Source organism: Dermacentor silvarum, chromosome 8 (genome assembly GCF_013339745.2).
Source record: "Dermacentor silvarum isolate Dsil-2018 chromosome 8, BIME_Dsil_1.4, whole genome shotgun sequence".
NCBI lineage: Eukaryota > Metazoa > Arthropoda > Arachnida > Ixodida > Ixodidae > Dermacentor > Dermacentor silvarum.
The window spans coordinates 157,236,684-157,253,977 of NC_051161.1; the positions used below are offsets into that span (position 1 = coordinate 157,236,684).

The 17,294-nt window shown below is 47.0% G+C and overlaps 1 protein-coding gene across 1 annotated transcript in view; it reads right to left on the reverse strand.

Moving 5' to 3' along the window:
• The window catches only part of LOC125947446 (uncharacterized), an 87,372-nt gene that overhangs the window by 14,691 nt on the left and 55,387 nt on the right, over nucleotides 1-17,294 (reverse strand). The window contains exon 9 of the mRNA XM_049672184.1: nucleotides 14,975-15,320. Within this exon, the coding sequence (XP_049528141.1) occupies nucleotides 14,975-15,320 (346 nt within the window). The remainder of the gene's footprint in view (nucleotides 1-14,974; nucleotides 15,321-17,294) is intronic.

Here is a 17,294-nt window from a genome sequence, read left to right on the forward strand (position 1 = left end):
GTTAGTTTTCTTCGCAAGAAACCGAGTCTTCGGAAGGCCTTCGTACATGTGTTATCGATATGGGTATACCATTTTATTATACTTGTAAAGGCTACGCCTAAATATTTTACTGTGTCAGTTTCTATTAAATCGTTACTCATTAATGTATAATTGAACCTAAAGATCGCCTTTCTATGAGTTATGGTCATATATTGTGTTTTCTTAAAGTTAATTTCAATTCCCCACATGTCGCACCAGTGCTTAGTGTAGTATTTAGACTAAGATGGTCATCGATTCCTTGCACGCACGTATAAATTACGAAGTCATCGGCGAAGAACCGCAATTTTACTTCATTTTCTGCGATACCAGCGATGTCATTACCGTATTTCAGAAATAATAGTGTTCCCAATTAATACAGATCCCTGTAGTACCCCTGAATAAATTTCGAGTTCGTCAGAGTCATAATTATTTATGGTAACATACTAAGTTTGCTTTTACAGATAGGCTGCTATCCATTCTACTATATTGTGTTCAATTCCGATAGACTATTTTCTCGATTAGTTAACAGTACACGACGCGATCATAAGCCTTCGAAAAATCAATAGAAATGGCATCAACTTGAAATTTGGAGTTAATCATTAATGCGAAGTCATGTGTTATCTCTAGTAATTGTGTTATAGTTGACAAGCCTTCTCTAAAACCGTGTTACATAGGATACAATACGTTATTTTCTTTTAAGTATGTCATGGCGGCTTTACTTATTATTCGTGCCATTAAGTTACAACAGCAACTTGTTAGTGATATTGGTCTATATGTCTCCACGTGTTATTTATTGCCTTCTTTATGAATGGGGAATACTTTGGCGCATATCCCACCCTTGAACATACAGGCTGTATACTCAGCGATTCGGGAAAGATAATCTGCGAAAAGGCAAACAGCTGCTGCGCGTATCGTTTCAAAAATACATTTGATTATTTGATATAGTATCGGGCCGCGGCGCCTTCTTGGTGTCTATCTGCAAAAGCAAGTTTAAAATGCCTGACACTGCTATCGCAACTTCGCCCATCCGGGCGTCAGCGACTGCCACGGACTAAAATCCCTATATAAGAAAAGTACCGCCATCCTTTGATAAACGCCGCTTCTCTCTCTCCTGTATCTCCGATTGGGCGATGAGAGCGCGCGCTTTTCACTTCTTTATATTTTGTTTTTTTCCGCCGCAGAGCCATGTTGAAAGTCCTCTGCGCAGGCGCAGGCGCCGGTGGCGGCGACGGCGCGCGCCCGGCCTGAAAGCTTCAACGTAGGCTTTCTAGGTGCGCCACCGTCGACTTGGCTTTCGCAAGCAAAAAGTAAAGAAAAAAGCAAGCGATTTAGGAGAGGAGGCTGCGGAGAAAATAGTAGATGGCGGTACTTTTCTTATATAGGGACTTTACCACGGACGCACTCGAGGTCGGCAAGCTCGCGAAAACGGATTGGAAATAGGTAATAAATGTATTTGATACAATGCGCATGTCCTCTATGACCAAACGTGCCACTTCGATTTTACTGCTCACGGCTTCTGGCTTCGACAGCTAGCGCCAAAACTTTTGCGGTTAATTATTTATGAAATTTGTTGCCTTATTTGAAAAGAAATCGTTTTTTGCAGCTTTTATTTATAATTTCAATTTGCATGTGAGCTCCCTTATCTCCGCAGAATTTATCCCTTTTCTTCGACATCTTTTTAGTTTTGGATTTAGGTGAATTATGCTCCGCATGATCCACGGTGTTTTCCGCTTAGTTCTTTTGAATTTTGTAGGTATGAAATTATTTTCGCAATGCATTATAGCTTCTTTCCGTTTTATCCAAAGGCCATTAGCGCCTCCGCAGGATTGAACTGAGAAACTATCCAAGGTTTCTTCTAAGTAGTCAATAACACTCTCAGCATTAGCTCGGCTATAGTCCTTGAAAGCTGTTCGAGAGCCTTACACCCAGCGCTCGTACTCAGAGTAAGAAATGTTAGAACCCGCATTCTATTATCTGAAATCCCTTCTTCAATACGTATATGTGGTGTTATTGACTGCGATACTAAAGCAAGATGAAGTACTGAACAGGCATTTCCATGGATACGCGTAGCTTCTTAAAAAATCTGTGATAAAGAAAAACTAAACATTATATCAAACAGGCGTTCACAGTTTTTTGCATCTCTGTTGCCGATAGTTTACTTCTTCCAGTCTATCCCAGCTAGATTACACTCTAACAACAGTTGCACCCTTTGGGGTGCATTTTTGCCACACAACAGTAATCGTCAACTGTCTTGCTTGCGTTTCCTATCTTGAAAACTCTGCACTTGCTACTTTCCTGTCGAGAACGCTGTGTCACGCTGATAACGCTCTTGTCGTTCGTGACCGAGAAGTGCTGGGCGCACAGCGTTAAAGAAAGGAAAGCCACGCAAGTCAGATGACGATTATTGTTCTCTGGCAAAAATATGCCCCACAGGGTGCAACTGTTTTTAGAGTGTACAATCCCCAGTTTAATGCAGCGGGATTCCTCTTTCGCGCTTCCATAAGAATGGCCGATGCCGTATAGCGCTTCCGCTGCTAAGCCTGCGCGTGGCTTTCGAAATGCCTGGCGCATCGGTGCGTGTGAATGCAGAGAAATGCGTCACGTGGCAACCGGGTTTCTCTCGCGCCTCTTTCTGCACACGCTTCGCCATCTAGTGGCACGGCCGCGAAGTCCACGCGTGGCCTCCGAGGCGATAAGCGCGGCGCGCCAGTGTGGGCGAAGGCTCAGCATTGGACCCTCGCTTGCCGCACCCTCAGTGGAACATACTCAGCGATTCAAGTTGGCCGGAGGCTCATTTAAGAGCGGCATACACCCAGTGCATTCCTGCCGCAGCTCGTTAAAGCGTTCGCGTGAGAGGCTTTCATTGAAAAGCGGCGCATACGCGGTGGATTTGTGGCGCAGCCTGCTAAAGCGTCGGGTAGGTGTCCTTGGGGAGCCCCTGTGACGTGATTTCGATTCCGCTTAGCATCGGAGAAATTTAAGTCATCTTTTTTGTCAGTGTAGAGCGGTACATTCCCAGTCGCACATGCTTGGTTACCCAAGGTGGCGTCAAAGACGTTCATTGAAGAGCGCCACGCCTACTGGCACATATCTAGTGACCCAAGTTGACATCAAAGAAGTTAATGGAGACCAGCAAAGACCAAGTGGCACATACCCAGTACTCACAGTCGGCGTAAAAAGAGTTTCTTCGAACACCTACGCAGTCCCGCATCTACAGGGATCCATGTCGCCGTTAAAGAGATTCGTTGAACAGTGGCCAGTACGTACAGATTGCCACATATTCGGTGGCCCACGTTGATCCGGCGGTTGTTCCCTCACCACAGCAGCCCATTCGACCATGGACTACCCAGTGGCCCAGGTAGGCGGGGAAACGGTTAGAGGCTAACATAGATAGACAGTTAGCCCCCGGAAAGTGCGTCAAGTGCCGTAAGAATGCTAACGCGTTAAAAAGTTCGTCAAGTGCTTTCACAATGCCAACGCATTAATAAAATTTGCGCTCGGCAATGCCTGCGGAGGGGCATGGTCAAAGATATTGCTATTAAAGTGATTAGCCTTCTTAAGATACTTCTCGCATATTCTAGTGTCTACGTCTGTGCCAGTACCTAATCTCATTCCCTGCAACTTGGGACACTGGGGAGTCCATGGCCTAATGGCAGGGGCGTAGCCAGGGACAGAGCCAGGGTTGGGGGGTTCAACCTCCCCCCCCCCCAAAAAAAAGAAAAAATTTCCGCAACCCCCCTCCCCTCCCCCCCCCCCTTACCCACCCTTTGTTCTCGTCACTTCGCGCTGACTTAATTCATGAAACCGGTGCTACTATCACAATTTCATTCCTGGGCGCTTCCGTTTGGTTGGTAATTTACAACGAATCATGTCTGCATATGGAAAAAAACTGTCACGGTGTTTGTCAAGGCTTTGACACTCTGTGCAAGTTTTGGGCGAGAATGTGGTGGCCGCATTCTGAAGCAACAAAGGCGCAACAAATGCGCAACAAATGAAGCAACAAATGCGGCAGCCGCATTTTAGATGATGGCGAAAACGCTCGAGGCCCGTTTACTTAGATTTAGGTGCACGTTAAAGACCGCAGGTGGTCGAAATCGCTGGTATACATTTCCGCCGCTTCCCTTCAGGTGCCGGTTAGGCCGCATCGCGCAGGAGTCTGCGCGAGAAACGTCTCTTGTTTGTGATTGCGCCCCTACGGAAGGCTGGTAATTACTGCTGTGTTGTTGAATCCCAAACCAGCAATTACGGAAGGCTAGTGGTTGCTGTTTTGTTGTGGAATCCCAAACCAGCAATACTACACACGAAGGAGTTGATTACAGCAGTGAAATTCCACCGACTCGCAACAGAATGCACGAAACAGACAGCCGACAAGCATGAATTATTGCTGTGCGCAGTACAGCGTAAGTAAACTCGCAGGCGCTGACAGTTTCAGGCGCTGACAGTTCTCGTCGGAGTTCACGCGTCCTGAGAAATTGATTATGTGCACTATTCACTGAACAAGACCAGAGTTCATTCCTGCATCACTAGTACACCAATCAGTCGAGATTCTGTGAGGTAAAAGGCCGCTTCCTGTTTGCACCGGCGTAAGTGAAGCAGAAATGAGTTGCACGCACTACTTAAGATGCATACACATGCCATATCTATGCTGTGCGGTGAAATATTCTGTACAATTCTGAATCTGTTGACGTAAAGGCAAATGGCGGCTGCACGCTCGCACACAGCGGAAGACACAGCCCATGCACTTGGCGCAGGAAATGCAACCCTCTCGTATGAGGGAGCAGGGTGACGAAAGCTTCGAAAAAAAAAAGCCTTTCCCGTTTTTGCGCGTATTTAAGTTTTCTAGCGCAAAGACGCAGCGAACAAACTATTGCTACGGGAGTAGGCATAGCCTCCATGGTCACGGGTGCATTTTCACGCGTATAGCCGTCCTTGATTTGTGAAACGTACTTCGCCCCGACGAGGACGACGCCACCTACGTTTAACGGAAATGAACAATTAATGATATCTTCTCCGATCGCACGGGTCGTCTCAATGACGCGTTTTCGAAGACTGGTCCATTCAGTGGCGCGATGAGAGACCGTTGCTCCAAACGCCCACTGTACCTGTCGTACTTACTGTATTTACTGAGCTTACTTTACTCTTTACTTAATTTCTTCACAAGAACACGCACACGCGAGAGGGGGGGGGGGGAGGAGGGGGCGGTCCCATGTCATTGATATACATGTATAGAGTCTGCTTAAACTACCGATATTTATTATCGATCATGTGACGTAAAGGAAAGCAGAAGCTTGCCCCCTACCCCCCCCCCCCCCCCCTGGTCGGGCAGGTGAAGCCCCCTCCCCCCCGATAGATATTGCTGGCTACGCCCGTGCCTAATGGCCATGGACTATAAGGCCATATCAAGGTTCTGTTTGTATGGTGTTTCTATCCTTTTATACAAAACTCATTCACCTGCAAAAAGTTCTATTGACACTGATATCGGCAGTGTTATGATCGGCTTGGGACTGCACCTGTCAAAAGTGGGAAAGAAGCCCGAGCGCCTTTCCCGTGACGAGATAAACCTCTTTCATCCTCGAAGAAGCGTCTCACCTCTACGGAGCAGACGAAAACGGCGAGCTACCAAGAAGGAGGACCCGAAGGAGAGGAGGTCGTCAACTTGACCGCCCGACAGAGGTCTGACACTTCCACAAGTTCCCCGAAGGAGTCATCGGCAGGTTATGATCTTCCGGGAATCTGTATCTCTCCAATGTGGGAAGCAAGCCCCAGCGCTTTTCCCGTGACGAGATAATCCCCTTCATCCCCGAGAAAGCTTCTCACCTCTACGGAGCAGACGAAAACGGCGAGCTACCAAGAAGGAGGACCCGAGGGAGAGGAGGTCGTCAACTTGACCACCGGAGAGAGGACTTCCCCGAAAAACATCGGCCACCACGAGGGGATTTAAGGCCGTCCTGGCCCCCGTGTTAATCAGAACCGCTCGAGACTCGGATAGAGTCAAAACCATGTACCAATGAAGTGAATACAATCTTTTCTATTTTTCATCATCACGATGCCCGCCTTCATCGTCGTTTCCTGATTCCTGCGGTGACGACCCACCTCACCCGGTCGAGATTATATCAGCTGGTTGGCAGCAATGGGATACTCCACCCTTCGTCCTGGCTTCAGCAGAATGGTGAGCGCTTGACTTTCTTTGAGAATTTGCCAGGTTTTAGCTTGTGTGTTTTCTAAAACGGTAAATTAGTTTCTGTACGTGCAGGCTCCTGTTGAAAGCTTCCTCACGTCACAGCAGAGTAAGAGAGTCCTCGTTCGGGATTGACCATGGATTTGAGCAAACGGAGAAAGCCAGAGTTGTTGTTACTTTGTGAAGAGCTGGGAATTGAGGTCGGGAAAATTCAGAGAAAACCGCAGCTTATTGAAGCGATTGAGAAGTGCGGGGCTCTTGAGGACGAAATTTCAGAAGCATGGGAAGAGATAGAGAAACGAGCTGAGAAAGCTGAGCAAAACGCTGCAGAAGAGAGGGAAAGGCAAAGGTCTGAGAAAGCTGAACGAAGTGCTGCAGAAGAAAGGCAGAGAGCTGATCAAAAGGAAGCTGCAGAAAGAAAGGAACGCGAGGAACAGAGAGCTCACGAAATAAGGCTAAAAAAACTAGACGTGCAGCGGGATCTGGCCAGGCAATCAGCAAATAACCTCTCAGTAGTTGAAAGATGTTCAGGTGAAGCAGGAGTGAAGATAAGGGATCTCATGCCATCGTACAAAGTGAACGATGACATAGGTTTGTTTCTCGTTACTTTTGAACGAACCTGCGAGAGAAACGCGTTGGCACTAGTGAGTTGGCCGCAACAGATTCTGACCGTTCTTCCTGGCGAAGCAACCGAAATAATTGCAAGGCTAACGAAGGACGAGTCAGAAGATTATCAGAAAGTAAAAGCTGCGTTGCTAAGGAAATATCGGCTCTCAGCGGGGGCTTTCCGCCGCCGTTTTCGGGAGGCAGCTAGGACGCCGGGCGAGTCTTTTCAAGATTTCACTTACAAACTGAAAGCGAATTTAATTGAGTGGCTAAAAGGCGAAGATGCGTTCGGTTGTCACGACAAGGTTGTTGAGCTAATCTGCATGGAGCAGTTCTATGGGTCCTTGAGCGAAGAGATGCGCCTGTGGATTCAAGATAGGTCGGGCGAGAAGGGTTTAGAACGTGCTGCAGTGCTAGCAGATGAATTCGCCGCACGTCGCGAATCCGAGAAAACGCGCGTCAGGCCGTTGACTAAATTCCGCAAAGAGGAAAACAGGCGCCCCTTTCACAAAGAGAAAGCTGGAAGTGAGACCAAAGACATGCCGACAGATAATTTAGGCCAGAATAACAGTGCAGCGAAAGACGAAAAAAAAAACAGAAAGGGCGTTTGAGGCTAGAAAACCGGTCGTCTGTTTCCGTTGCCAGGAGCCTGGACACCTTGCGATCGGCTGTCGGAAGCCTAGGATTGTTTTTTCTTTCGTAAATGACGACGGCAACTTGGAGCTCTTAGAACCCTACATTCGCGACCTCGCAGTGAACGGAACGCCATGTAGGGTACTTAGGGACTCGGCTGCGACAATGGACATCGTCCACCCTGCGTATGTGCAACCTGAGGATTTCACCGGGGAACATGCGTGGATCCGGCAGGTAGTTGAGGAGGATAGTGTTTGTTTGCCCATAGCTAGCGTAAAGATCGAGGGGCCATTCGGACTATTGATGACTGAAGCCGCGGTATCGCAGAATCTGTCCAAACAATACCCCTACTTATTTTCAAATCGCTCGGAAATGCTGCTAAAGAAAAAGGGTCTGAGTTTTGGCGACTATACGGCCCAAGCTCTCCCGCGTCCCCAGGCTCATGAGATCGCGGCGGAGATAAGGCAAGGCAATGAAGAAAGGAAAAGGCCTCATGACATAGGCACTCAGGAAGCGCAGCACATAAATAATGAAAGCGGGGAAAAAGGTGCTAGCGAGGAGGCATTCGGCTCAGTGGGCATACCGCAGCAGAGGCTGGTAGAGGAATTAGAAACTAATTTCGAGCTGTCACATTCGGAGGGCTATTTAGACCATTTAAAGGTTGTTAAAGAAGGAATCGCGGCAGAAGAGAGCAATTACGTCGCGAAGGTAGAAGCCGTGGCTATTCCGGAGCACGTTCCTTGCGGAGACAAGGCTTGTTTTAGCAGCCCTAAAAAGGTCAAGGAGGCGCTGAAAAACTCCCTTGTACCTCCGCATTTGAGCGGGGTTCCGGAATCGTCCAAAGGAGAGGAGACTGATATGGCGGCCAAACAGGGCAGGACCCGGACGATCGAGCATTGCACAGGCACATTCGGTGACCGCCTGGCGAGGCAAAAATTTTTCAGACAGCGCAAACGAGCGAAGTATTTAGCACAGCGCAAATTCGAGACAGACACACCGCAGCCCGTAAGCGAAGGGAACAGGCCACCACGCAGAACTTCAAAGGGCTCGTTATGGTGGTTGAGAAAACGGAGACGTCGCCAAAGGCGGCTGACAACAGAACAGGGCGCGTCTCCGCGAGTAGGAATGCGGCTGAAAGGGGCAACCTGGATGAGGTACGCGCGCAAGCACAGGGCCAGTCAAACATTCAATGAGGGGGAATGCGCCGCGAGAGGGAGAGCAAAGGAAGAGTGGCGATTCTCCTCGCGTTTACGGCCTCCCTCCCTGAGACGCAAAAGAAAGCTGCGGCCACACGAATTGACAGGTGACGGGAGGGGGCAGTGTGTCTGGCAGCCTTTATTGCCCATGGCGAGGCCCAATGACTTTCAGATTGCGACCTAGTCGAGTGCGCATTAGGAGGTAGTAATTGTCGAATTGGGCGCCTCCATAAGGTTCCCGTTTGTAAATTTGTAAATAGTGGGCGTTGCATTTTTTTTTCATTTGTTAGTTATTAAGACCTTATTTCTTTTAAATTTCAAAGGTTCCGCGTTAATCTCGGTGATTCGTTGTGATGATTGTTATGCGCGCCAGTTACGCGAATAAAACTGCGAAGCAGGTTTTGCGACGGTGGTGGCTCGTGAACGCGCTGTTTTTGTAGATAGGCATTGACCATTGGAGGTTTGTAGAAACAAACCATTTTGGGTAATTCAATGCTTACAGGGTAGGTGCGTTTATCGGCTACCATTGCAGATAGAGTATGGCTTTTGGTTTTCTGGCTTTAAATGCCACTTTATGAATCAGCTTAATTAGGAGTTCAAGCGGTCATCAGAGCGCAGTACATTTTGCCTTAGAAGCGCTGGTACTGGCAGATACTATTGACCCAACGAGTAACTAACTCACTGCGCAGCATTTATCCGTCTGATCATTTTCAATGCACTCTCGGTCTCTCAATAAATGTGGCTTTCCCGGGCAGGAGAAACAAAAATGTTAGGTATTAGGTTAATTGAAATATGCACTTAAGTCTAGTTTTTCCTTTTGTTAATTTTCGGGAAGCTCGAACGAGGGCTGCAGGTTTAATTCTGATAAGGTTTTGTGTGAAGAATGTGTGAACCTGGCAGTTCTCATGGTGCTCTCTGTTTGTTGTGCCTTGGGCTTGGCGTGGTCTATTTCCAGAGGGTGTCACCTGGCCTGCCTTGGAACGAACGGCGAAACAAAGCAGAGGCACGGGGTCTACGGTCTCTTCGAGGTGCTTGGATGCTGCAACCCCTTCGAGACCTCCTGTGGCGGTGGACGGGCTGTTATGATCGGCTTGGGACTGCACCTGTCAAAAGTGGGAAAGAAGCCCGAGCGCCTTTCCCGTGACGAGATAAACCTCTTTCATCCTCGAGGAAGCGTCTCACCTCTACGGAGCAGACGAAAACGGCGAGCTACCAAGAAGGAGGACCCGAGGGAGAGGAGGTCGTCAACTTGACCGCCCGACAGAGGTCTGACACTTCCACAAGTTCCCCGAAGGAGTCATCGGCAGGTTATGATCTTCCGGGAATCTGTATCTCTCCAATGTGGGAAGCAAGCCCCAGCGCTTTTCCCGTGACGAGATAATCCCCTTCATCCCCGAGAAAGCTTCTCACCTCTACGGAGCAGACGAAAACGGCGAGCTACCAAGGAGGAGGACCCGAGGGAGAGGAGGTCGTCAACTTGACCACCGGAGAGAGGACTTCCCCGAAAAACATCGGCCACCACGAGGGGATTTAAAGCCGTCCTGGCCCCCGTGTTAATCAGAACCGCTCGAGACTCGGATTGAGTCAAAACCATGTACCAATGAAGTGAATACAATCTTTTCTATTTTTCATCATTCACGATGCCCGCCTTCATCGTCGTTTCCTGATTCCTGCGGTGACGACCCACCTCACCCGGTCGAGATTATATCAGCAGGCACACTGTTAAGGAAGTAGATAATTAAGCTTCGCGCTTCGTGATTAAGCTTCGTGCGTAAGCTTCCATTGATGGTCTCAAGAGAGCATTTCAACGTTTTATACTTATTTCAATAGGGTTATAGGAGTTGGCCGCAAGCTAAATCTCGCGCAAGAGCTTATTTAGCTACCCTCCGTTCGTCTTTCCGACGTTCGTTTCTTAACACGCGATGAGTTAAATTTATAGCCGGGTTAGATATAATCCGCTGTTTTATTAGCAGGTCGGTGTGCTTCAGAGACATGGGGCGCTATAACGTAAAATGATTACAAACTGTTTTGATTCCAATTTCTGCAATCAGCCTCCGCGATTACTCAAAACATTTTCGGGCCACTCCCAACTTCGCCTGTCTGTCACGCGACGTCACGGAAACCGCGATAGCTAGTACACACTGATTATGCATGATTAAAGCGCACAAAACAAAAATAATCATTCCTGATTCGACGCCTTTTCACCATTAGCCCTCTGCTATTGGTCCAATGTTTTCTGGCTACGACCACTTCGCCTCTCTGTCACGCGACCTCTGAAAACCGCGAAAGCTCACCACGTCACAGTTACGTGTACGCGAAAAAAATGCAATAATATGCCGAACAAAACTGAAAAATTTTCTGAATAGCCACAGACTGCCCCGTTCCGAAAGGAATAGAATATCTATTCCGAAAGGAATAGAATAGAATATCTCTACTAAAACATGGGTGCTATAACGTAAAATGATTCCAAACTGCTTTGATTCCGAACTCCTGACGTCAAAGTTACGTAACCACCGACGCAACCATCGGGCGGTGACCCGCTGCGTTGTCTGAGCAACCCAATCAAACACTCTCCTCGTTTATAGGAGGTCACCTTTGTTTGCTTTCAAAACCAATAACATTGTCTACACTCAGCGGTTTTTCTTATCTAATTGGCTGACAAGAGGCGAGGAGCACGCTCTAGTGGAGATGGTTTCGATGGGGCCGAGCCAGCTCAGTGAAAATAGATAACCGCATGAAAAGGGTGGCTGAGGATGGCCTGAGCAGATCGGCTGCCCGCCGATCGCTCAGGCCTTCGCTACTCGCACCTGCCGGTAAGCATGTATTTATTTGTGCATGATAAACCTTTTTGCGTGGCAGTGAAACGTTATCGAGCCCTTTCGGCATGCATACGACATCGCTCTGCCAACTCTTCCTTGCTGAGGATCCGTTTTAGCGGCATTCTTATCCCTCCGTTGCGCACGCCGCCGCGATTTTCGACCAGCCACCGCAAGCTAAGTAAGGCGAAGCCGACCAATCGGAGAAGCCGGCACCACCCTCTTCATGCGATTATCTATTTTCACTGTGCTGGCTCGGCCCCATCGAAACCATCTCCACTAGAGCGTGCTCCTCGCCTCTTGTCAGCCAATTAGATAAGAAAAACCGCTGAGTGTAGACAATGTTCTTGGTTTTGAAAGCAAACAAAGGTGACCTCCTATAAACGAGGAGAGTGTTTGATTGGGTTGTTCAGACAACGCTGCGGGTCACCGCCCGATGCTTGCGTCGGTCGTTACGTAACTTTGACGTCAGGAGTTCGGAATCAAAACAGTTTGGAATCATTTTACGTTATAGCGGCCATGTTATAGTAGAGATACATTTGGCGATACATATTGGTAAAATTTTGGGCAGCAGAACATTATAACTCTCTGCCCACAAACTGTTCAGAAAAAGGTATGTTTCCAAATATTACGTATGCATTGTTTTCGTACGTACGTAATATGTAAAAAGATTACGTACGCGTTAGTATTAACACATGTAAAAGGAAAAAGTTGAAATCAGTGTCATAATGCTCATCGGCAGATTTTTCTGGCAGAAACCACTTTGTATAACAATTAAACCTCCTCAATGCCCTTACCACGCATAGCCCAAGCTCCACCACATCAAGAGAACTACCACCGATTCCAACTTGTTCATCTTTCTATCCATGAAGAGTACATTCGAACAAAAAGGAAAAAAACACAGCTACAATAAAATGCTGCTTGGGTCAAAAATATTAGGTGTTGATTTATTTATTTAGTATTTAATAATGAAATAATAAATGTAATTAGCAATTGGCTTGCTGAAATAAAAAAAAACTCTACTGCAAACTTTACATTAGGTTTTCCGCGCTGAAACCAAAATTTTGAGGTAAACAGAGTACACAAACTAGATGAAATCGCCGTTCATAGTGGTTAATTACGTTGGGCTCCGTTGGTTTGTGTCTTGTACTAACAAAATATCAGTAGATTGTAGCAAAGATAAAAATAGTCAGGACGAGAACTAATGCGATGAAATGGGACAAACTTACTTCCTGAATGCTTATTGTATCAGAACAAGTTCGCTTTAATTGTCATAATTATTAGGTTTGTGTCATTAAAATAAATCTCCGCAAAGCTGGTGTGGAGTGCGTGAAGTGCCAAGCTGAGTGCGCGTTGGCACTACCTTCATGTATTTAGTATTATGTATGTATTTAATTCATGTATTTTAGCTCTCAGCTCATAGCTTGGCGGTAACTAGATAGTGCCAAATACATGAGTCAATCAATGGCCCTGATTACCTGCCCGTTTTATTCACTAATATTTTGTCACCAAGTGTTGCAAGAAATGCCATTTCATATGGGCGAATGCACCCTCCTAAACATGTAGTAATCTGAAACCACCAGCTGTAAGGGCAAACTGAAACCATATTAAAGCGGCTATGACTGTGCGTCAAATCGTCAGAGCTTCCGCTGCCATGAAGAGGAAGCTTTAGCTCGGGGCAGCAACTCTAGGAAGTAGAATTTTGATTTAGGACCAAGAATATTTTTTTAATTGCCGAAAATTGGTAACAAGATAAATACAAGGATGAAGTTTACGAATCCGCAATTCCAGATTTCACAGTTTTGTAAACTGCATTTGTTAAATAATCTCGAGAAGACAATGTTTACTATGTCACGATGTTTACGAAGAATTGCCAAAGTTTGTAATCACAGAATGGTGGTATACATTAGAGTGGTGTACAATGCATAAATTTTGCCCGCTTTAGATGTATTATGAGTTGCAGTTTACAGTATCGCATTGTTGTTTCTTATCGCTCAGGTTGCACAAATGAAACTAGAGCTTTTTTTCTATTTTTGACACATTTCTACATCATTGTTAACATTTGGGACAAATATTAAAATTCACGTTACAGTTACTAGATATAATTTTTCCTTTTAATTGCAACAAACCTAATCGAAATCGGTCAACTGAATTGGTCAACTGACAGGCCGACATCGATGTCGGCCTTCCCATCTACGTCCGCATATAGTACATTCAGAGCTAAAGATTCCTCTTAATACGAAGGGTGAAGTAATCGTATAGTACATGACAACACACAAAAGGCACATCATCCTATGGTTGTAAGGGATATCCTACTTGGTGATTAAAACCGCATTTTACCTTAGCTGAGCAAACGTTGCTTCAAGACACGTATTGTTGCTACGAACATTGCCGATGGCCACGATATTATTCACTTCGAAGTGGAGTCAGGTGGACTCAAGTGGTTTTCAGGCATAGTGCTGAACGCCAGACGCCTTGCACGCTGAAGCCACATTTCTGCTTACTTCTCTGCCACTAGCCATGCAATCTTCTATTTTGGCGTGTCAATGTGCGCGTCACTAGTTCTTAAATTTCGACCAAGAGATAATGTTTAGCACACAGCGTTTTTACGAGACCTTATGAAGCGTTGCAGTTCACCGGAGACGATAATTCTCCTACTTGGGTCTAAATCCACTTTATTTTCTCATCCCGACTTTCTTTAGCATGCTACAAGCTTATATTCTAACGGAATAATGAATTTAAAGAAATAATAACGAATCCCCGTAACCCAAAAGATCGGAAAACATGGTGGACTCGCGGTTACTGTGCTCTGCGAGACTATCGTCATCGGCTGCACGTCCAAATGCGCACTACCTTACTGGCTATAAATAAGTTCCGTCACAGAACAGGTAAAAAAAGTTCGAAGGGTTTTATGTTATCGCTAAGACGACTTGAAGGCGTAAGCCAATGTGCTGATGCATTGAAACGGACACATGACACACATATTGCCTTTAATACGCTTAGTTTACGTCGCTTTGTCATCCCTCCTAATTCGCTTGGTTCGTCTTCTTTCTGGGGTTTTGCGTGCTAAAACCAGTTCTGACTATGAGGCACGCCGTAGTGGAGGGCTCCGGAATAGTTTTGACCACCTGGGATTCTTTAACGTGCACTAAATTCGCTTGGTTATCACACTCGACCTTCAGAATTAAGATGGACAATTCGCTCGGTTATCCATCTTAATTCTGAAGGTCGAGTGTTCGACACCAACCTATGGTCGTGGCTTCGACTCCCTCTATTAACTCCATCTCAATTACCTGTGCTTTAATCAACTTCGCCTTAATTACCACCAAAGGTCTAGGGTTCGACTATCACCAATTTTCATGGTTCGACTCCCACCAAAGGTCGAGGGTTTGTAACCTTTTTGTAGCTTTCGTGAGGCCGACGCGTTTTCGCTCAAGGTCGACTGACTAATGAGACATGCTTTTGCCCTAATAATCGTTAAAAGCTACCAGTTCTCTTAATTTCCTGGTAACTGACATTTCCCGCACCCTTGTTTGGGGACTGATGAACCAGGGGCGCATCCATGGTGGCCAGCGGCTTCTGGTGTCGCTCAGCCAGGAAGAGTTCCGAGGATCCGGGTTCGAGACCCGTGCTCCGGCCGGCCTTGTAATCTCCGCAGTCCACGGTGAGCAACGGCACAACTTTCGAGGCAGCGGTGTCGCAGCGCGATGGAGGGAGGGGCCACGTGTCGCAACGCGAAGGGGACATCGGCCAGAGAGCGCTGTCCAGCGCCGCGAACGGCACTATGGCCGGTGCCAGGGTGATGTCCGTCTGCACCGTCTTGCAGCACGCCACGTCTTCTTGTGGCGGCTGCAGCAGTTGCTGCTGGTCGACCTGCAAGCCGACACGTGTGCCTCAGAAATAGCTGGCGCAGTTGTTATCCTGTGGCTATCTAGAAGCAAGGATAGCAAACATGAACATTTTACAAAAAGCTTTGACATAAAAACATTGCATTTACGCTTTTTGTACGCTAGTAGTTTTGTTTGCTTGTTGCGTGTATGTGCATGCTATTTGGGTAAAATGATGTTCGGTTTTCTAACTGTTACCCGCCGCGGTGGCTTAGTCAGCTAAGGCGTTGCGCTGCTGAGCACGAGATCGCGGGATCGAATCCCGGCCGCGGCGGCCGCATTTCGATGGAGGCGAAATGCAAAAACGCCCGTGTGCTTGCGTTGTAGTGCACGTTAAAGAACCCCAGGTGGTCAAAATGATTCCGGAGCCCTCCACTACGGCGTGCCTCATAATCAGAACTGGTTTTGGCAATTAAAACCCCAGAAAGAAGAAGAAGAAGGTTTTCTAACTGCATCTTAGCATAGCCGTTTCTAATGTGGCCTACCCTTCCAGTCTGACTGCACAATTAAACAACAATCACAACAACGACGATGACTACTGGAATTGCATTATAAAGGAGCAGCGAACCTTGCCCTGTATTTGGCAGATTAAGGAAGGAAAGGAAATAGGCTGCTTCTTCAGAATCGTATCACCTTCGAGCACTTTCACCGCACAAAGCACTTATGAAGAATAACTAGCTAATTACACAAGCGGCTGCGTCAAATGCAGTACCCACCGCGGTTTCTCATGGACGTTGCCCTGCTGAGCTAGAGGTCGTGGGTTAGTTCCCAGCAGCGGCGGCTGCAGTACAACCAGGATGGAATGTAAACACGCTTGTGCATGTACTGGGTACGCTCGTGTACCTTGCTGAATCGCAGCGCAATTTCAAGGAAGTTGCTGTTTTTCGAGCATATTTATACCTTGCCCCTCCCCTCTGCAATGTACAACTGTACCTTGAGGGTATAATAAATAAATAAATAAATAATAATAGGAAGTTGAGTTGCATGAAATTAAACCACGTATATAATTTATAACTTTGCCCGCATATGACCAGCCCGTTTGAAACCTTGCCGGTATTTATTACAAAGGCTGTATTTAATCCACGGAGGAAATTTGTTTTCACAACACGCGCCGCGTTGTAAAAACACAACGCTCCCCCATCCACCGCTTCCAACCGAATGTCGTGACGTATCGACAAGGAGAGGCGGTGATGCGGAGTCCCAGAACACCCCGCGGCGTCTTACCGGCGTCTGACCACCACGCAAGCAGCGTCTGACACGCGTCTTTCGCCCGGCCACGGCCACTGGATAAAAAGAAAAAAAAATTTTTTATCTAGCGGCAGTGGCCCGGCGGGTTGCTTCACTGGAGAGGGTCCGGAATGCCAAGCGCGCGAAGCTAGCGTCGGAGACTGAGGAAGAGCTAGCCGTTCGGCTCGCAAAACGCTTGGTGTTGTCGGCTTATAATTTATAAGTCGGTTATATCGATGAGTGTATACCTAAGTATAATAATTACAGCTAAATCAAAGGCTAACCAAGTCAAAGCAAGACTTAACCAGGCTAGAGCAAGCTTTCGTTTTGCATATCCAGGGACAGCTGAACTAAGCCGCAGCACTTTTTTTTATTCAGTTTCTTGATACGAACCAGAAATTACGGTGGGCCTAAACAGCTTCGCTGTTAATAACAAAAATCTGAAAATTATGTAATTTTTGGGCGTGGCCGGCTGTGCACAACCTCTGGAATCGGCCAACGCATGCAAGAGGCCATATTTCTACCAGAAAGCTCGCCTTTGTGCATAGCGTTCGCCGCCAGCATTTCCGGGTAAACAATACAGCGGCAGTTTCCGGGAAGCGTGAGAAGCATTCAGTGATCTTTAAATGCTATCGCGTTTCACTCTTAAAGGCGAAGCTTAAGCGTCCTGCATTTTTTTTTCTGCTAGCTTTGGGTGCGTGTGTGCGCGCGCTTCTGTGCGTGCGAGTGTGAG